Here is a 22,205-nt window from a genome sequence, read left to right as displayed (position 1 = left end):
GTGAGCAATATTAGCGAGATAAGAAATTTTTTTGACACGGTTCAGAGTCTTTATATACTTTTCAGTAAAAGTCTACTCCGTTGGCAAAGCCTAAACTGCGAAATAAAAAATAGTAAAACTGTTGGTGTAACTTTAAAAAAATTATGTGCAACTAGATCTGCAGTGCGGCTCTTGACGACCGTCAAGAACCGAAAGCATACTATCGATAAAAACTAATTTTTTGTCCGTCGTCGAGTGTCTATCGAGTTTAACGTTAATACTGAAAAATCGTACTGATAGAGAATAGGCCAAGATGTTACAAGATAAAATAGAAAATTTCGAATTTATTTTCTTACTAAATTTCCAAGGTACAAATATTGGAAAATACTAATTTGCTTTCAAAGTGTTTACAAAAAAATGAATATTGACATAGAACTGGCCACAGATCTAAAACCAGGAGTTCTTGTTAAATAGAAAATCTTAGGGACAATGTTGAAAGTGTGTATGAGCTATCAATTTCAATTGAGAAATCTTGGAATATTGAACCTCAGTTAAAAAACAAAAGAGTTCGTAGAGTCAAACCTTTATTTGATGAAATAGCAGCTGATGAGCCCATTGAAAATCCGAAAAGTCGTTTAAAAGTCACAATTTTTTATGCTTGTTTGGATATAATAATAACTCAGTTTAGAAATCATGTATAACGCATTTCAAAATATTTATTCAAAATTTGAAATTTTAAACCCACAAACATTGTTAAAATCCCAGGAATCTTATATCTTAGCTAATGCCAAAGTATTAGTAGACAAATATCCTAACGACCTAACACAAAATCTAGCATCGGAGCTAATTCAAACAAATTTACTTTATGAAAAAATCAAACATTTTCACAGTATCAGAGAGTTTTCTGATTTTATTTTTGAAAAAAAACAATTACTGATTAGCAGTCTACCTGAGATTTGCACTGTATTCCAGTTGTTTCTGGTTCTCCCTGTAACATCCGCTGAACCAGAAAGAACTTTATTCTAAGCTGAAAATAATAAAAAGTTTTGCGCGGTCTACTATGTCCCAAAATCGCCTAAGCTCACTCTCCATAATATCAGTTGAGAATGATCCAGCAAAAGAGGTAGATTTGGACAGCCTCGTAAACAAGTTCCTTTTGTTAAGGTCGAGGAAATAGGAATAGACTTTCAAATACACCATAGGGTACTACATAAATATTTAAAATTTCTTGTTCACATTTGTGTTTTAGTTATTACAGTAGTTAAATGTGGAGTTGTTTTTTCTTCTAATAAAACTTTGATTAATTAGAAGCATAAATGTATAAAAAAGTATTTTAAGAGTACTATAATAATAAATAAATGTTGAAACAATTATCAAAATATAAAAATATCACATTGTGGCTCTTGTTAAAAAATATGTTTCAAGCAGATATTATAATAATGATGTATTTGAAGGATTTTTTTATTATGCTTAGGGGGGCCTCCTAATAAAGTTTTCGGGGGTGGCCCCGCGAGAATTTGCCACGCTACTGTAAAACTCGTAATACAAAACTACAGTGTCAAAACGAAGGACAACGTCAGGAAATAAATAAATAAATATGGGCACTTGACATGTTTTACAGCAGAGCTACCATCTGAATCCGTAGTAGGAAATTTAAATTCCAGTTAGTCAGCCCGGCGCTGTATGTGCCCATGGTTGGCAACAATGAACGATTTTTAAGACGCGCTCTCGATTACGTAACTAAACGTTTAATTGGTATCGCTTATACTTTTTAGATTACATTATAGAATTTATTTGATTAGAAAAAAAATCTAAAAATAACTAACATCCCTCTTTATACGGACGGAAGCCCTATATTACTAATTATAACGGTAACACATATCTCAGTTTGTCATAGTGCCAATAATACTTCAAGACGCGAATTACATAGTGAGAAAATAGTTTGGCTAATAATAGTATTCCTGGAGTGTCATGATTTCGATTTTTTCTTCCATTATATATTTAAGCAGCACGTGACAAATCACTTTTTATACGTATATTTTCAAATATTTGGCATACCACCAAGACTCTAATAGTTTTGAGTCGTTAAAGATTTGATCACATTGTTCTGATACGATTCCGCGCTAAGATAAACAAACGTCATGTGTCTTTGAATGGGGGTACTCAGTGTGCATTGTCATATAACAAAAGTATTAATTATAGATGACTGTAATTTCCTTGGTAAAAGTATAGATTCACTATAACCACAGATTATACAGATTATAAACTTATCGTGAAAACCATTATTTTTCGTGGTTCCAATTTTCGGAGTCGCGCACTAGTTAGGTTACTAGTTTGCGCATATAGCACGCCCACTTATGGCCTCTAAAATTGTGCACAACGCTTGACCGGCTCGGTTATTACTCTGTTTAAACGCGAGTTTATTTTTGCGCACAGGAAATTTTACTCGTTTGCTCATCGTCATAAAAAACAATTTTCGTACCATGAATTAGGGACAAGATTTTTATCTGTATACATATAGTATACCTAATCTGTGCTATAACGTTAAGTAAGGCATTCCCTCTGACTCTATTGTCGTCATTCCTAGTGTCCGTCAAGCATTCCTAGTGTCCGTCTTTATAGTGCTTTTCTAAAATTCTTGGATTTAGTCGTCTATACCGGGTGCGTCTCAAAAGTGGCTCACCCCTATAACATTTTTATTTTTTCAGGTAAAACAACGAGATTTGGTGTCTTAGTATATTATATAAATTACGATTGATTGACATATTCAATTGTTTTCGGTCACTTCCGGTTGCACCGGAAATGACTACAACTTTTGATTTTTGGCACCCTCGGTATTTTTTTACTTTATTAGACACAAAATGACACTCTGAATAGAATGACATATCATATGTCAACTTTTGACATTTTCGCATATGGTTTATTTGAAATTATAACCTGCGGTTCATAACGACAATTTAACTTGAAATACCAACTGTGTGATATCAAATTATTCGTAAAAAAATACTTTTTCCAAATATGCTAATGAGCCACCCTCTTTCCATTTGAAAAAATTGAAATATTAAAAATGAGAAATTAAAAAATTGAGAAATTAAAAATACGATTTGGGCATCTTTTAACCGGTCAGGACAAGACACTAAAAACATTAGACGATCAAATCTATTTTTCCAAGGCACCTTGATTAAAAGTTTGTATTTTTAACACAGCCATGGCAATCTAGATTGAGATTTAAAATAAAATTTGTTTTTGAGCGAATATGTCAAAAGTTGACATAAGATATGTCATTCGATTCAGAATGTCATTTTCTATCGAATAAGTAGTAATTTCCGGTGAAACAGGAAGTGACCGAAAACAATTGAATACGCCAATCAATCCTAATTTATGTCATATACTAACATACCAAATCTCGTTTTTTTATCTGAAAAAATAAAAAAGTTATAGGAGTGAGCCACTTTTGAGACGCACCCGGTATAGTTCTACGCTGGTCGGTTCCAGCATCGAATTATGCTAGAATAAAAATTAAAAAAAAATAAAAATTGTAAGTCGGTCTGCTGATCATAAATAGACTGTATTATTACAAAGGACTGTAAGAATTGACAATATTGTCACAAACCAGCCCAGTTGACTAACGGTCGTGAAGGTCGTAAAAGGGAGGCACGAGAACAATCGAAAGCTTCGAGAACAGCTGACTATCTCACTCGCACTTTAAATTATCCACGAGGAACTCAGTAACAACCTTAGGTAACAACGTAACAATATACAGGGTGGCGCACTTCATTCGCTTCGGTTGTTTATACGAAAAGCCAAAGATGTAGAAGCAAAATATTTTATGGGTTTATGTGGGAAGGCAATGTGCATAATTTAAAATTATTTTGAAATGTACAGGTATGCCAGACCTAAGATCCACACCAAAATTATATTTTTTTCTTATGGAACACCCGGTTTTTTATTTCATATTTGGATTCTTGGACTCAAAATAAGACATTTATTATAAGGGTTAAATATGTTTACAAGCTTTGGTTTTTTGATATATTTAAAGATATTTAAATTTGCATGCTATATAATTTTTGGCACCTCTGTATAAATTTAAGGAAGCAATACATTTTTTCAGTAAAGTTTATTTCTCTACCTTTAAACTCAGCACAAGAATTAATTCTGAAAAGTAATGTACAGGGTGTTGATAATATTTTCTATTGTAGCATTCATATTTAAATATCTTTAAATATCTCAAAAGCCAAAGATTTTAAACATATTTAACCTTTATAATAAATACCTTGTTTGGGCCCAAGAATCCAAAAATAAAATAAAATACCGGGTGTTCCGTAAGAAAAAATATAACTTTGATATGGTTCTTAGTTCTACAACACCCTTATATTTCAAAATAATTTTAAATTGTGCAAATTGCCTCCCCACATAAACCCATAAAATATTTTGTTTCTACATCTTTCCGTCTTCATATAATCAACCGAGGCGAATGAGGTGCGTCACCCTGTATTAAACGTTTTCATAAAATGCGTCGTTGATAATAAAGATTATTTCATTCTATGGTTATAAGTGATCTGAACTGATGTAATTCTTGTGTACTTGTAAAATACTAATGACACGCATTACAATTATACAGCTCATTTAGTACCAGCGGACCACTTTCGCTAGTTAAGTTTAGTAAGACCTTGAGTAAGACAGACGATAGCTAAATAGGTATGCACATTTTTATGCAAATGATCGTAAGTTGACAGGCTGGTTATGAATAAGTTGTTGTATCAACAGACGACAAGCTACAGTACGTCTGTCCGTTCTGTAGCTACGGGATATCCGTGAGAGGGGAAACGATATTCTCTCCATGTTTTTCGTAAAAAATTAGACGACGCGTCCCATCAATAAAAATTCGACAAATTTGCAAGTAGCCAATAAAATGAGTGGGCGGAGCGATTTACGGTGACGTACTCGTCAAGTCGACGTATAAAATATATTGTTGTTTATTTAAATGTTTTTTGTCCGCATTCCTTTCATAGACACAGATCCAGCAGACGAACTGTACTGTAAGGACAATTTTAAATATAATAAACGTTCCTATATTCCTACCAAAATCGGAATAAATATATCATAATATTTTAGACGTCACGCGTTAATACACCACAACAAAATAAATATATAATTAAATAACAATTAAAAATCTTATAAAAAAGCCCAGCTGTTCCAAAAAAATGACCAATGACCTTAATATTGATTTATCAAATATCTAAATTGTTATTGTAATCTGCCCATTAAATTCATGTTTTTCATCTCGATGCATGCTATTTTTTTTATTTATTACTATAGGTTTTTATTACTTATAACCTATTTAGATTTAGATAAGTAATTTTAATGGAACGTACATAGTCGTATTTATCTTTATTTTCTATTATACAGGGTGTCCTAATATTCCGTGGACATTGTACACGTGTTTTGAGTTTCAGTTCCAAATGTAGAACTGTATTTCAAAGTAGCAAGATAAAATGGAAGGGCTAACTCACTATACTAAAAAAGATAGATTTCTTTAACTAAAAGAAAATGTACCTAAAGTTCATACCAAATAAACTTTTAGTCACGTGATTAAGCTTGACCGGCACAGCGTGGTCCACTTTTATATATTATCTTTTAATCAAAATATTTTAGGAAACAAAAATAAATTAATTGTAAATATATAAAAATTATATTATTATTTACATAAAGAAAACTCACCTCCTTAACAGCATTTAAAGGCCATTACTACCGCTTTCCCGTTCAAAATATTCTAATAAAGTTGCGATGAGATTTAAGGCTATTTGGTAAACTTGAACCATAGACTTGAACATACATAATCTTCGCACTAAAAGAGATTCTAAAAAAAACAATGTTCGACTGCAAGGTCTACTCGTAAAAATTTTTAAGCTTAAAGTACCACAACACTATTTATATTTAAACCAAAAACTCGCAATCATAGATAAATGAAACAAGTTTAGATTGGAAAGTGCCCATAAGGACAATGTAAACACTATTTGGCGCTATTCTTGCAAGGGTCGCGACCCAAAGCTTTTGAAAAATTCGGAGCGGTCCGGCTTTTTTTCCGGAATTATATCGCCAAATATTGTTTATTCAAATTTATTATTATTTTCCTTTAATTTTATAAATAAAATACAGTGTGTTGCATACAAGAAACTTTATTTTATATAAGGACATGTATGAAATACCTATGAAATATTAGAAACCAACGTTATACCACGATCCACGATTTTGCAGTTCACAGTTCACAGCACAGCTTTTTAAGTTTTTGATGCCACTTTTTTACAATTATCACGGATTTGAGTAAATAAAACTAAAATTAAACTCACAATATAGCAATAATTACTTTGAAAATGGACGATTTAAACACTTTTCGGAATTTTTTCAATGAGAGCGGTTTATATTTTGGAAGATTTTATAATTTTTGAAGATTCTGACTTTGGCAAGAGAAATGAGATATGGACATAGATAAAAGAAAATAATCTACTATTGATATGGACAAGTGAAAATTACTTCTGTTTTTGTTTGCGGTTGTTCTTAGCAGCGCCAGATCGCGTACAACGGTCGCGACCCAAAACAATTTTGCGATCCAAAATTTTGAGGGGCATTCAAATCAAATCTAAATTTGAACTGTAAATTTGAATGCCTGTAATCCCCATCTATGCTCGTAATACAAAACTAAAGTGTCAAAATGAATGACAATGTCAGGAAATAAACAAAGGAAATAAATAAATAAATGCGGCAACTTGACATTCTTTACAGCAGAGCTACCACCTGAATCCCTAGCGGGAAATTTAAATTCCAGTTAGCCAGCCCGGCGCCGAATATCCTGCATGCTTGAAAGATTCAATATATCTATCATCAAAACTCACTTTACCTTGCAAGTCACTTTTCCATAGCCAAGACTGTGGTAAATATAAGTATATCAATTTTTAAATCCTATTTTTCTTTTTCAGGTTTAGACCGAAGCCATTCTGGCACTGAACCAGTTAAAAAATTAAAGAAACGACGCGAAAGAAAATCCTCAAAAACGGTCCTTCAGGAATCTTCGGAGAACACGGATGGCAATTCCTCTGATGAAGATGTCAGCCAAAAACCATGCATAGTGCCCGCTGCAGAGTCGCCTAGTGAATCTGCCATCACTAAATCAGAAACATCTACGACAGAACAGCCTCAGATTAGTCAAGAAGATCCTCAAGACAAATCCGAAAACGCTGAAAACGAAGAGGAATCAAAGACTGTTACCGATACTACCCCTTGTGATAATTCTCTTACTAATGGTTGTGCCGATACAAAGACTGAATATACCGAAATTGACGACACTCAACAGGCTCAGCTGACGTCACAATCTCCGAAACATTCAGTTCTAAAACCAGACGCGGAAGAATTTGTACCTCGTATTTATCAACCCATGGGAGCTTCACCGCATATTAAAATGCTTCCACCGAACTTCGTACCAATACCATTAGTATCTATTAATGACTTTGGAGGTCCAAACTTCAATCATCACGCTGCATTTATTCCACCCGGATTTCCTATTAACTTTATTCCTCATCATCCCGGACAAAAAATATTCCCACCTGTTCCCGGTTTTGTCAATTTTGCACCTCCAGTTGTTCACGACACAAAAATCGAAGAAATTGTCGATCAAAACGAAAATCAATGTCCAAGTGAAGAGAAAGAAGGAACTGCCACTCCCTCTCATACTCCCGTAATAGAGGAGACACGACCATTAACGCACAATAAAACTTTAGATATTGCCACTGTGGTTTCCAAACTAGAAGAAGCTGCCAAACTACAAGAAAGAGAAAACAATATTAAAGAAACTGCTGTTTCGCAAGCCTTATCTAACGGAAGCAATACAAAAGATTCATTTAAATTTAATAATAAATCTTCCTCAAAAAGGAATTACTTCAGATATAGAAACAATCCTAGGACCACTGGACATTTTGTTCAGAAACAAAGTATTGACTCAAGTCCTTCCAATCCTGGAACTCCAAATCAGCCAAGACATTCTCCTGAACGAAACAGTTCAGCCCTACCCATTACTAAAGCAAATAATTTATTAAATCAGGAAGGAGAATCAATACCAGTTAATAATAACACTGTGCCTCATACAAAAGTCAGTACAGAAACACCTGACAAGTATTTTACAAATAAATCAAAATACATTAATAAAGCTGAAGAACATTCTCATGTTGTAAGAAATAGTCCCGAACGATTTAAAAGGAACTGGAAAACGAATGGACACCAAAACAATTATCAAAATGGCTTTTCAAGTCCAAGACGCCAAGCAAACGTACAACATAATACACAATACAATAAACACTTAAATAATAGTACCGAAAAAAAATACACCAATGGAGATTCCGTTTCTTCTATCAAAAACTACTCAGAGATGTTGAAAAAAGAACAAGTTCCTATCTTATCTCCGGTTTTACCTAAGAAATCATCCACATTAACTGAAAGTGTAAAACAGGCAGATACTATAGATTCAGAAACAACAAAACAAAGCAAACCTAAACCAAACCAGTGGATATCAGTCTCCAATCGAAAGAAAAAGAAGAATAAGAATGTTGAAGAAAATGGATTTGAATCGGATGGTGAAGTTATGCCCGAAAATTTGGAAAACAATACAAACGATTTGTACGAAAAATATGACATTAATGAGCTTATTGACGTTATTCCTCCTTCAAAACAAGAAACCCAAGAAGCGAAACAAGACGGTAATAAAAATCTAGATCATATTTTGACAAATATAGCACAAACCCAATCCTTAGAATGTAAAAGTCAAGAAACGCTTAATAATATTCCAGAAGTAAGTGATATTGAGAAACGATTAATTGCTAAAGAAGAAGAAAAACATTGCGATCAGCCGATACAGGCACTGCCTGTTTCTGAAACCTCTAATGAAAACTTAAATGTTGATATTACGACTGCAAAAGATGAGGAAGATGAGAGATTAGATTCTTCTAAGGAGCCTGATACTAAAGATAATGCTTTCAAACAAAAGAAACCTAAAAAAGGATCGCAAAAACCTTTAACAAAGAAAGTCATTATCACTGATATTGATCTCAGTATGACAGTTGAAGAAATAAAAACTCCTGTTAAGAAAGTAGTTAAAAAAATTGAAGAGCATAAATCGACTTCAACAACAAATATTAGTAATATTGTTGCTACTTCAGCCGAACCTACAACTGAACCAATTGAACCGACCGAGAAAAAATCTAAAAAGAAAAAGAAGAAACAAATCAAACAAGTTAACTCGTCCAATTCAACACTGAATAATACAGAAGATTCTTATGATTTCCTTCTAGAAAACAGCGTACTTACTGAAATCGTGGAAAAAACAAACGACGAAATTTCACTGGAATTGGACAAACTAATTCAGAAGGGTATGTATAGTTCCCTTCAAGAAAAAATGAAGTCGATCAATGTCGAAACTGAGGCTGATGGATTTTTCAAAGTTCTTGATTCCGTTGTTTCCCCTTCAAAGGAAAATATATCGGCAGGAAATGGTTTCATGAAGGCGCCAGATTTTAATCGCATATTCCAGAGCACAAGGCAGTTTCTCAAACCCAATATGGTAAGTGTAGAGCCAGATATCTCAGATATTAGAGTAGGAGATGATGATAAAGATAATAAAAATACTTCTTTTGATCCAGGCTCTGCCGATTCGGGCGCTGGACCTGCTCTAGAGGATTTCGAAGAAATCCAGGAAGTCCAGGAAGCCGAAGAAATGGCACCCGTCAATCCTGAGACACCACCATTCCACGATGAAGACAAAGAAGTTAAGAAGCTTTATCCCATCACGCAGGCTGTGAAAGAATGGATGAGCAAAACTAGGGAAACAACACCGGAAATTGAATTGCTGAAGAGTCCTTCCACTATTAAAAAAGAATTTGGCAACAACGTTAACCTCGAAAACGGTCTAAACGAGTACCTTGATGAATCGGAAACCGAAGAAATCACTTTGTTTTCTTCCAACGACAATCAAGGTATAGATCAGGGCGATCTCTTAGAATACTGGGAAGATGAATTGACGACAATTGACACCTGTGTAAAAACAATTTCTGAATCCCGGGAAGCGCAGTGTACTAAACTCTGTCTCGAAGGACAAGAATGCTCAAAATGTCAAAGCTCTAAATTAAAATATGGGGACGAAGAAATCGAAATATATAATAGTAAATACGGGGAAAATGAGACATTTTTAAAATTACAAACTGAACAAAATCAAAGGGAGAGTAGTATGCCTCCACCTGGTTCATTACCTTATAAAGCTGTATGTTGCAGCTTACAATAAAATACCTACCTGTCACACTGTTAATAAGAACATTTTTAAAAATTATATTTATAAGGTTGTTTAATGTCCCTACTATACACACGCCATGTCATTATGTAAGTTAAACTCAGTTATCATTTGAATATGAAATAAGTATTTTAAGGTACATGAACAACCTTATATTATCAAGAGAAAATCTATTGTTAAGATATTAATTCGTTAAATGTCTTGTAATTACATTTATTTACAAAGATATGCGTTGTTGCCAACTCGTTTTCTGTAAAGTATAAAATTTTACTTTTCTACTTGGATATATCATAAAATCACGTAAATTATTTTGTCATGTCATCCTACAAACAATTAAAGCATAATGAAATGGTATAATTGTTTGATAAGCAGGTAACTTTATGCAAGCATAGTTTTTCTCAATCTCTCTTGAAACAATGAGAGTTTGTTAATGAAAAACTAGTTATTGTTGTTGAATGTATTTTGTTAAAGCTGTCCTCCCATCCTAATTAATATTAAGTTATGTATAGTCCTTTAAATGTTAAATTATGTAAAAAAGGACGTCTAAGCAATATTTACTTAACGAACGTACCAACACATGTTGTTATAGTTGCTGGTTGCTTATTGTTATTAAACATAAAATAGCATATATCTTTATTTATACAAAGCTACCAGAAATTTTGGTGTACAATTATTTTAAATTAATACGTAAAGTCCCTGATCACAAATAATATAAGTTTAGCCTGTAAGAGTCAATGCGTGCGCTCCTTTTTCTTAGCGCAATTATTTCATAAATAATATTAGTCTTCGAATTGTTAATTTTAATTGTACGTTTATTTTGTTTTTCTTTGATTTTTAATTATTGTATGGCGAATCTTAAAAATAAATTTAAAATTTTGAATTGTACATTAATCACAAAATGTAATATAAAGGATTGCGATACCTTTTATGATTGGCTGGTCCAAACTGTTAAGTAATTTATTTATGGATATATACAGTCAATAATTGTTTTATTTTAATTAGTTTTTGGTGAATCTTACAAACAAACATGGCTTTATTCAGATAGTTCGTAATTGTTTCTTGAAATACCTAACAATACATATAATAATTATAAACATGCATTTTATGATGTTAGTTTTCATATTTTAAACTGTATATCGCTGTAAACGTCCATGTTTTAAGTCATATATTATGTATATAGTAAAATTAATATAAAGTTGCAAATTTTATTTAAGGAAACTAGATTAATACGGTCAGAATATTATGCTCACTCTTACAAATAATTTTGTAGCGTTTGTGAAATTAAATAATCACTGATTTAAATTTTTAGGCCCATCAAAAAAGTAATTTTTAGATATTGTTAGCAGTTAGAATAATTATGTTAACGTTAGAAATCGATAAATAGATAATTGCGATTCCGATATCATGATGTTAGTATGCGATAGTTCATACGAACGAAAGATTTTCAACATTTTTAAATACATATCTTATTCATCGAAATGTCATACTCCTCTATTTAATTGCGTACATAAAGTAATTTAACAATATTAAATCGTAATATAACATAATAAACATGATTCCATTTATTGGTGAACTATCGCACTGACAAACATCAGACACGTATAGCTTAAAACTTGAACATTAGATTAAAAACGTTGGGACAATATCATAGCTGAATGAAATAAAGGCTTGTTTCTTAGACTATTAATTATCGTAAAAGACAAAAGAATGAAAATACGAGTGTATGCTATTATAATTATTAGTTTAATAATTTTATTTTGTTTTATGGTTTTATTTTAAAGTATTGTATGTATGGGTTATAATTTTTGTTAATTCCTAATAACTTCATATTATACTGCGTTGTTAAAATTGTTATTTTTGAGATTTGTGCCTTCGCGATATTTGTAAAATAAATGATAATATACCATACTAGTCTTTTTCTCCCCATTTTTTTTATATATAGCATATGGTCTATAAAAGGTCTATAATTGATAACCTAGCCTCAACACGCACCCGATGCGCGGAAACTGTGTCACAGGTCACTTGTCGCGCAGCGCTACATTTTGTTGATGCGACGCGAGTTTTTGTAGATTACAGAAATAAATGTGTAACAGCGCAAACTGGCATCAAAATGTTATATCTCGTAACCTGACCAGCACGCACCGCGCTGTAGTTCAGACACAGTTTTTCTCGCGTCGTGTGCCTTATTTTTTAATATAAAATACAGTAAAATTCCCTCTTCGATGTCATCTGATTCTCATTCAGAACTAAAGTTTAGTAACAATAAATGTCTCGATGGCGAATCACACATTTTTATGTAGGCGTCTTTTAAGTGAAATTTCTTTACATGCGATGGGAATAAAAATTCAAGGCCGTCACAGACCACGACCCTGACACGACATGGGCTTGGCATGACATGGCATTGGGACACAAGGCATGGTGAGCCTTGACGCACGAGCTAGCGCATACCAATATCCTCTGGTTGTGTGCTAAGAAGTAAATTTTCATGCATTTTTCATCGATAGATTTTTAGCTTCTAAATATCGGTTTAGGTAAAACATTTAGCTCATTTGCTAGCTCAGAAATAGAATTATTAGAGTTAAGCAACTCTCATTTTCATTGGAGGACATTGGCATATTTATTCCCTGATAAGTTTAGCCTCCATACTGATAAGCTGATAAGCTGTTCAAAATTATGAAGTATTTCGGGTTGTCTATATTTTAGAAAATTATAATAAAAATAAGAAATGTCAATTCTGACAGAAAGTTGAAGATTGAAGATTGGGAAATTGTTTGGTTATTTATTGTACAAAATAACAATTTTTAAATATTTTACACATAAACAAAAACAAATGTAACTGAGAATATGGATCATATAAAACTTATCATTATTTTATTATACGCTTGTCTTAGTATTATAACAGGTTTGTATATTTAAACATTGTAAAACCAAATATAATTTGAATGACTCAGTCACTCTCACCAATGCCTCTCAACCCATTCTTACAATTAATACCATTATCTTCCTATAATTTTTAGGCAATGGTGACAGAATTAAAGACATGATGTTTGATGGTATAGATAGCTCAGTACCATGTTATCGTCGTTTGAATGCTACACATCAAATTGGATGTTCTTGTGAGTTAAATACATACACGATAAGAATATTATAATTATACAGTTTAATTACCGCTCAAAATGTATTTTTTGTAGCAAAACGAGGAGGCTCCACTGGTGTAATTCATTTTTGTGAAACGATCGATGACTTACAGTTTATTCTAAATTCAGGAACTGCTGGTCCTTACATTCCTGTTTTGTCAACAAAAATATTTAGTCCTGACATTGTACATAACTTGTCTTATAGTGATAAAGTTTCTGGATTAATAGTATACACAAATGAACCAGTGAACTTTTTTTCGCATGATGAAAAATGCCCTAATAATAGATTTAGTGTTGATGGAACTTGTAAAAATAATGGATGGAATCCATGGGGTATGTTCCTTTATAGAATAGGCATTAATAATATTTATTACTACTTTCTTATTTTAGGTACTGGTTTGCTTTATGTTGATATCCCTTTTCCTCTGTTTTATGTAGAGAATGAAAATGATACACAGAAAATAAAAGAATGTTTCCAGACATTTAATAATTTTTCTTTTGATACACAAAAAGATAGATCATTATGTTCTTTAGAATTAGAGTCCTTTATGTTTGCCACTACAAACACACCGACATGTCAAAGGTATGTATTTAAGTTTATTATTATTAATATCGTTTAAGTCTTATTATTTTTAGACGATCTAATATTGTAACAAACATGAATCCAGTAAAACTATGTGATCCATTAGGGGATTATAATACTTGGGCATCTTTATTTCCTTTAGTAGAAGGATCAGATCCAAACACGAAACCAATAAATGATTTTGAATATATTATAATTGCTGCGAGGTCTGATACAACTTCACTCTTTGATAAAACTACAGGAGCAGAAAACCCTATTACTAGTATGGTAACTTTACTAAGTACTGCTAAGTTATTGAAGGAAATGGTTGGAAAATGGAATAATAAAAGTACCTATTACTGACAAAGTAATTTTTTTATATCATAAAATTTACACTTTTTTGGTTTTTAGTAAAAAAGAATATACTGTTTATATTATTTACTGGTGAGACTTACGATTACATTGGATCACAAAGGTTTCTTTATGATATGGAACTTGGCTTATTTCCTGTTGATTTGCCTAAAAATAACACATTCCTCCCTATAATTTATCCTGAAAATATTAGTTTATTTATTGAAATATCACAACTGTCTTATGGGAAAGATGTGTATGTTCATTATTTGGAGGACAATCAGAAAACAGTATGTTCTTCATAAAAAATTATGGCTTACCAATTAATCAATATCTTTTTCTCATTACAGGTAGCAACGTTTTTTAATATAATGAATTCTAGTACTGATTCCCTGTTTTTGCATCTTGTCCCAAATAGTTTACCTCCATCTTCTCTACATACGTTTATCAGGGGCAATAATTCCATCCAAGGTATGGTGATAACCAACCATGAATCAGAATATATCAATCATTATTATAATTCATTTTATGATACTTCTGAAAATATTCAGTATAAGTATCAAAATGGAAGCAGTATACCTAATGACAGTATACAAGGTAACATTGGGAATATTGTAACAGTTTTGGCCAACAGTCTTTATGAGGAAATTATTGGAACTAAGTATAATGGAACTGCTACAGCCAATTTAGAAATGGTAAATACAAAAAAAATATACTTTGGGCAGTTGTTCTCTGATTTTGTCTTTGAAGTTTCTTTTTTATGACAGATCACAAACATTTAAAACATCTCAAACTTGTGTTTCATTCAAAATAGCGTTTTTTATTAACATAAATAAAAATTTTGTTAAAAATTCTTACTTATTAGTTAAAATAAAAATTACAATATTAGTAAAAGTCTTAGGTAAAAGTTGAACATATACAGGATGGCCTAGTATTATGAAAACAACCAAAAACGAATCCAAACTCAAACAATAACATGTTAATGTTAACATTAACTGATATTATCTTCATTTTAGACTTTAACGGTAACATACATTATAAACAAAGTTTTTTAAGATATAAGAATGGTTTTAAATATATTTTCTGTAATTTTGATTTAAAATGGAATCCTATATATCTTTTTAGTCACTGGATTTTCCATAAAATTCCCATTCAAAATACATATACCTACCTTAAAATAGTAATTTATATACTTAATCTGTCCAACAACATAATCCTTGACAATGATAGATGTGTCTGTCATTTTAATTTCAAAGTAGTTTATTTTATTTTACAAAGAAATAAGTTGGTATAATTGGTTAATTTCTGCTTTGCGAAAATTATCTGAGTGACAAGTGATTACTTCAAAATATTGTGAAAAAAAAACTATATAAAACTGAAAAGATCTAATCAAATTATTTTATTAAAAAATTGATACAAAGCTTTACTCAAAGTACATACTCCAGAGTCGTCTGAGCCTAAGGCGCCTCCCCCTTGAATCGGCCACTGTCCATAGTTAACTTAAAAAATATTAGAAACTTGTTTTACTGAAATAAATGGATTGGTATGGACGTCATCTGCTTTTTTTCTGTCATCGTCTCAAATTCTATGTTGTTTTTACGTACTAAAATACTTTAAATTGTTGTATACCTATATTTATACCGGGTGCGTCTCAAAAGTGGCTCACCTCTATAACTTTTTTATTTTTTCAGATAAAAAAACGAGATTTGGTATGTTAGTATATGACATAAATCAGGATTGATTGATGTATTCAACTTTTTTTGGTCACTTCATGTTTCACCGGAAATGACTACAGCTTTTGATTTTTAAATGGCACCCTCGGTATTTTTTACTTTATTCGATAGAAAATAACACTCTGAATAGAATGGCATGTCATATGTCAACTTTTGACATTTTCCAAATGGTTTATTTGAAATTATAACTTGTGGTTCGTAATGAAAATTTGACTCGAAATACAAAGTGTGTGGTATCAAATTATTTGTAAAAAAATGCTTTTTCCGAATATGCTAATGAGTCACCCTCATTCCATTTGAAAAAATTGAGATATGATTAAAAATACGATTTGACCATTTTCACTATCTGGTCAGGATAAGACACTAAAAACATTAGAAGACCAAATTTATTTTTCCAAAGCTCCATGATTAAGAATTAGTGTTTTTAACATAGCAATGGCACTCTAGATTGAACTTTAAAATACAATTTTTTATTAAGCGAGAATGTCAAAAGCTGACATATGATATGTCATTCTATTCAGAATGTCATTTTCTATCGAATAAAGTAAAAAAAATACCAAGGGTTCCATTTGAAAATCAAAAGTTTGTAGTCATTTCCGGTGAAACAGGAAGTGACCAAAAACATTGAATACGTCAATCAATCCTAATTTATGTCATAACATAAATTATACATAACATGACTAACATACCAAATCTCGTTTTTTTATCTGAAAAAATAAAAAAGTTATAGGGGTGAGCCACTTTTGAGACGCACTCGGTATATACCTGTATTATACAGGGTGTTGGGTGTTCTAAACGAATTAATTGATTAACCAATATTTTATGACAAATTATTAGTTTTTATCTTTGAATAAAATGATTAAGGAAGGAGTATAATCCTATCCATGTATTCATGCATGGCAAACGGAGATGGGACTCTAGGGTAGGGATCTTTGAATATTAATGTAAAAATTAGTCTCTAGAATTCAAAATTCTAAAAATATTTATGAAGTTAGGTTAGTTCAAGACATATGTTTCTTATGTAATTTGGATACTTATGAATACATTTTAAAATATGCACTACCATTGCTTGGGTGTTTTATAAAAAATATTAGAATAAAGGTCTCAAATAGGAAACTTGGTATGGAAAACTGGTTCGCCCTGTGTATGCCTTAAAGTGGCACTTTACTTAAATACACTAAGTGTAACAAAGTATATTTTGTTAACAGTATAAAAATTAAAACACTAATTCGCCAATATACACCAAAATATTACTATATATGTATATATTGTTTTTAACAAATTGTTTTAGATTGATGAATTATTTCATTGTTACTTGGAAGATCCAAGTTGCAAAGTCCATAAAGCTATTCGAAATCGGGTAAGTGATTTAAGAATTGTAGATGTTTTAATTATATATATATATATATATATATATATATATATATACACATCGGGACAGGTCAACTCTGTGTATAGGATTTTAACGTGTAAGACAGTGATGTAGGCAGCTTAATGGCAAATCAAATGTATTAAAAAGAGAAAAAAGTTGGGTGGGTATGGGTGGGAACATTCTTAATCTCTATATAGGAGTTGACATACAAGATAACATACTGACTGATTTAATAGCACTAACACTTGCATGGTTCACAGGAGACCTTATCGAAGAATCAGGCCCTAACTGTACAAACATAGGAAAAAGTCATGTAAGTCAGTTAATTTACATGTACGTATGTTTAGAATCAAACAATTATTACTAGAATTATATTTTTTCAGGTATTTAAATATTACAATATGTCATCAAATATGGATGATCTGGAAAATAAATCATGCTACAGATGTACATTAAATCATACTTTAGCTATTAGTCCAGCCTTTGTCATTCCAGGTAAGATGTTTAACCTTTTCTCTTCGACTCTTCGATTTTTTATCGTCTAATCTCACTTCCTGCATATTGAAAGAGGATTTTGTTAATTTGCCGCCATGACAAATGCCATGCCATTACCATCTACAAATATCTTCTCTGTCTAGTACACGTATACTTTGTCCAGCGAGGCAATATATGACCGTTACAGTTGTTATCTGTTATTTTAATTAAGGCTGTATTCCGTTGCAAAACCAGGCGAACCAGACCGGTGAACTACGGTAAATAGCGGTTCCTGAAAAACATCGGTTTAATACGGAACGGTTTGGTAAAATATTGGAAACGTCAAATGTTGACGTTTTCTAAATTTCAATAAAATTTATCTTTTATGAATTTTAATGTACCTATTCTCTGCTGTTACGTTTGCTTCTTCTTTTCGATGGAGTTTAATATTGAAAAGTACTTTATTAATAAACTGTTAAACTCGTTAGACAGCTCAAGTGAAGATTTGCAGGTCCAATATTAAAACAGATCAATAATGAATAAACAAATCTAATCAATATTTATATTTTTATACCTTACAAAACATTCACGATTACTTGTCTTGTTTTTCATGTTTTCTTTAAATGTTCCTGACTTTAAGAAACAATGGCTGCATGATAAGTTTAAATGCTCCTAAAAAGTCATTCTATTTAATTAATGAAATCTATTTACCTTTACTGCCTACCTCCATTGCTTTTGGATGTAAATACAAAATATTATTACAAATTTTAGAAATTAAATAAGTATTTCACTCGAACTTCCAATATTTGCTTGATTTCTGTCACATAAATGACATTGATTGACAAACAAAACTAGAAAAACCAGCCTTCTCGCGCTGGTTAGTTTGGTGACAGCTATAACTGAATTTTTCAGGAACCGTGTTCGGTAATAAGAAAACTTTCAGGAAACCGATAGAAACGGAAAATTATCCTCTTTCCGGCTGGAAGTAAATAGTTCTAACTTAACAACATTGCGCTAGATATTGAATAGGGTTGACCACAGCCTTTTCAGTACCATATTCGTTTATCTTACAATATACAGGGTGGCCCATTGGTGCGAGAAAGTCCAGAGTCATCGTTGTTGACTCTATGTCAATAACATATAGATATTATGTTGGTCTTCTACTTTGAAATTTGCGATTCGACATAGATATTCACTTATCTTACAATATACAGGGTGTGAGGAAGTCCATTGTCATCAATGTTGACAAAGATTTGAAAAAAAAATGTTTTACTGATGTTGGGTGGTTTATAATGGTGTATATCCTAAAAAATAGCGTATTATATGCAGAATTTTATGCTAAATCCAAATCTGCGCAGAAAAATAGGGGAAGGTGTGCAATATAAAAAAACTTAAAACTTTATCATAACTTTTTTTCTAGGACACCCTGTATACAAAAAAATATTTTTAGGATATGCCCCTTTATAAACATGCAACGTCTCTATAAAACCTTTTTTCATATCTTCGACAACGACGATATTGGATTTAATGGGCCTCGCAACTAATGGGCCACCCTATACGTACATCATACGTATATACAGGGTGGCGCCTCTCATACGCCGCGGAGGCTCCAAGGAGAACGACAGTTTGTATTGAAATGAAATTTTGCGAGCGTATGTAGGTTAATTCAGAGTACTTTTTAAAAATATAGAGAGTTCTACAGAGTGTCCCCAAAAAAAGTTACATATCAAAGTTTTGTTTTTTGTAATGGAACACACTATATATTAATTGATTTTCGGATTCTGGGGAAAAAATAAAGGTGACTTTTATAAGAGAAATATATGATTAAAATGTAAGGTTTTTGACATATTTAACATTTTCTAGATTGCAATAAAAGCTACCTATATTGGAATTTACCCGGTATAGCCTAATATGTAGTTAAATTAACTATTGTACTTTAAATCGAATTAAAACTTGATACAAAAAGTTATATAGGGTGAGACAAAATTAATATTGAACATTGGTCACCTTTAAAAGCATATTACTCTTTTATTTTAAATGAAACACCCAGTATATTATTCCGATGTTCAATGGAGAATTAATATCTCTTCAAAATACTATTAAGGTTGACTACCCCTCAAACAAAGATTTTCCTAGATATTTTCATTTACATGATTTGATCTGAGTTCAAAGATCTGAGTAGATCTTTATTATTTGATAAAATCTAGGTGGCTGTGATATGTCTAACGTTACTTCAACGTAACTGTCTAATTAGTCCAACTTTAACAACTAGTTATCATTTTGTGTCAGTTAAAACAAAAAAATTTCTGAGAAATTTGCCGAAAATGCAAACTTATCCTACATCAGAGATAATTGATATAATTCTATTAGTTGGTGAATGCTGTGTGCATTCTCCAATTAATAGAATACTTAATTGCTCCTGATTTGATCTAGTCTGGACTTTTTTATGGGGATATGTTAAAGACAGTGTTTACAAAACTCGACCAACTATTGTCGACAACATTAGAGAAATTTTGTAGCTGCTTTTCGAGGTAGAACTCCACATATGCCTTCTAAAATGAAAAGATCCTTTTGAAAAGACAATCATGTTATGCAGTTAACAGGAAAGGAAGCATTTTGAGCATTTGATTTCATCTTGCTAATTGTTGTCACATAATTATACGTTTATATCTAGGTTTAATTCTGTAATAATTAAAATATGTTTTAAACGTGTATTTTTTTATTACCGTTGAGTATTTTACTCTACAATCTTTATTTTTTGTTAAATTAACAAAAGGTATATTACACAGCCACCTAGATTTTTTCAAATAATAAAGATTAACTGACGCAAAATCATAAAAATTAAAATATCTAGGAAAATCTTTGTCTGAGGGGTAGGCAACCTTAATAATATTTTGAAGATATATAAATTCCCCATTGAACACCGGAAAAATATACTGGGTGTTCCATTTAAAATGAAGGAGTAACTTGCTTTTAAAAGTGACTAATGTTCCATATTAATTTTGTCTCACCCTGTATAACTTTTCGGGTCAAATTTTAATTTGGTTTAACATACGATAGTTACTGTAATTAAATAAGAGGCTATACAAGGTCAACTAAAATTTAGATAGCTGTAATCGAAAGTTAAAATTTACTCTTCATTTTCACAAAATGTGAAATATGTCAAAATCCTTAGATTTTAGATATATGCTACTTTAATAAAACGCACCTTTATTTTTTTCCTAGAATCCGAAAATCAATTAATATATAGGGTGTTCCATTAGAAAAAACACAAGTTTGATGTGTAACGTTTTTTGGGGACACCCTGTATAATTCTATATATTTTTATAAAATGCTTTCAGTTAATCTACATATGCTGCCAAAATTTCATTTTGATATAAACTACCGTTCTCCTTGGATCTTCCGCGGCGTATGAGAGGCGCTACCCTGTATAACATGTCGGATTCTGAGCTCCATTGGTGTTCTTACTACTAGAGTGTGTGTAGGGGAACCACTAAAATACGCGAAGTTGGCCGGCTGGTACTGAATAAACTGTGCTGTGACATTATATACGTTATCACGAGTGGCTTATTTTCACAACTAATAAAACATATTTATTTCAGATTATGACTGGTCTTCAAATAAATACAGTTCTTGGTCCGAATCCGCGTGGAGGACTATAGGGGTTCGTATCTTTTTAAAACCTTCCCCTGCTCACGAGCGTAGTACTATTGCGATTGGATCAATGATAATGGTACTAGCCTTTGTCTTAACTTACTTCATCAAATCTCGATCGAATGTACTTTTCCCTCCAGAGGTATTTAACGACCCTCCCGTAAACTGTTAAGTTGTGATATAATATTTTTATTGCTTTCGGGTCTTACGAGAATTAATCCATAATATGTATCACTTTTGTAAAATAATTATTTTTTATGTTTAAATTCGTGAAGAAAATAGACTGGTAAATGTAAATATTATTTAATTAATACGTTAGAATTAAGAAGAAATTTTATTACAGATGTAGAATTTTTTATCAATATATTTCTTTCCGTTAACTTAAAATTGGAGAAAAGTTTTAATCGATTTGAAAATTATTTTTCTTTCAAGACTTTTTTAGACATTAACTTGGTTTAATATTAGATAACTTATTTATATAAAATAAATTAAATAAAGCTTAAACATGTGTATATGTCGGGTTTTTTATTTGCTTAAATTTTTGAGTATTGAGTATTTATCTACGTATGTATATACAGGGTATCCCAGAAATAAGTGCAAGTATTTTAAGGGG

The 22,205-nt window shown here is 31.6% G+C and overlaps 2 protein-coding genes across 3 annotated transcripts in view; both read left to right on the top strand.

Annotated features, from left to right (window-relative positions):
* LOC115876000 overlaps positions 1-12,215 on the top strand; it is a 155,701-nt gene extending 143,486 nt beyond the window's left edge. The window contains exons 7-8 of one of the 2 annotated variants that reach the window (XM_030891650.1): positions 6,957-9,586; positions 9,666-10,176. In XM_030891650.1, coding sequence (XP_030747510.1) covers positions 6,957-9,586; positions 9,666-9,698 — 2,663 coding nt within the window. In that variant the 3' untranslated portion in view covers positions 9,699-10,176. Of the gene's footprint in view, positions 1-6,956 lie in introns of both variants that reach the window. The other variant, XM_030891649.1, reaches the window with a different exon arrangement.
* An 801-nt stretch (positions 12,216-13,016) lies between these two features.
* LOC115876002 (nicastrin) lies at positions 13,017-22,106 on the top strand. Its single transcript, XM_030891654.1, has 11 exons — positions 13,017-13,211; positions 13,327-13,425; positions 13,501-13,779; positions 13,837-14,029; positions 14,083-14,357; positions 14,420-14,649; positions 14,710-15,054; positions 17,384-17,448; positions 17,624-17,777; positions 17,848-17,959; positions 21,541-22,106. Exons 1-11 carry the CDS (start codon positions 13,154-13,156, stop codon positions 21,762-21,764), a joined length of 2,034 nt encoding a protein of 677 aa, XP_030747514.1. The 5' UTR covers positions 13,017-13,153; the 3' UTR covers positions 21,765-22,106.
* Positions 22,107-22,205: the final 99 nt, after the last annotated feature.

This window comes from Sitophilus oryzae, unplaced genomic scaffold (assembly GCF_002938485.1).
Source record: "Sitophilus oryzae breed Bouriz unplaced genomic scaffold, Soryzae_2.0 scaffold_1396_pilon_pilon, whole genome shotgun sequence".
Lineage (NCBI taxonomy): Eukaryota > Metazoa > Arthropoda > Insecta > Coleoptera > Curculionidae > Sitophilus > Sitophilus oryzae.
This window is presented reverse-complemented; position numbering and strand designations above follow the sequence as displayed.

Bases quoted from the DNA above. Each gene is read 5' to 3' on its own strand.
- LOC115876002 (XM_030891654.1), top strand. From the start codon at position 13,154: ATGGATCATATAAAACTTATCATTATTTTATTATACGCTTGTCTTAGT. The intron at 14,650-14,709 runs GTATGTTCTTCA...TTCTCATTACAG, and splicing joins TGGAGGACAATCAGAAAACA to GTAGCAACGTTTTTTAATAT. The intron at 15,055-17,383 runs GTAAATACAAAA...AAATTGTTTTAG, and splicing joins CTACAGCCAATTTAGAAATG to ATTGATGAATTATTTCATTG.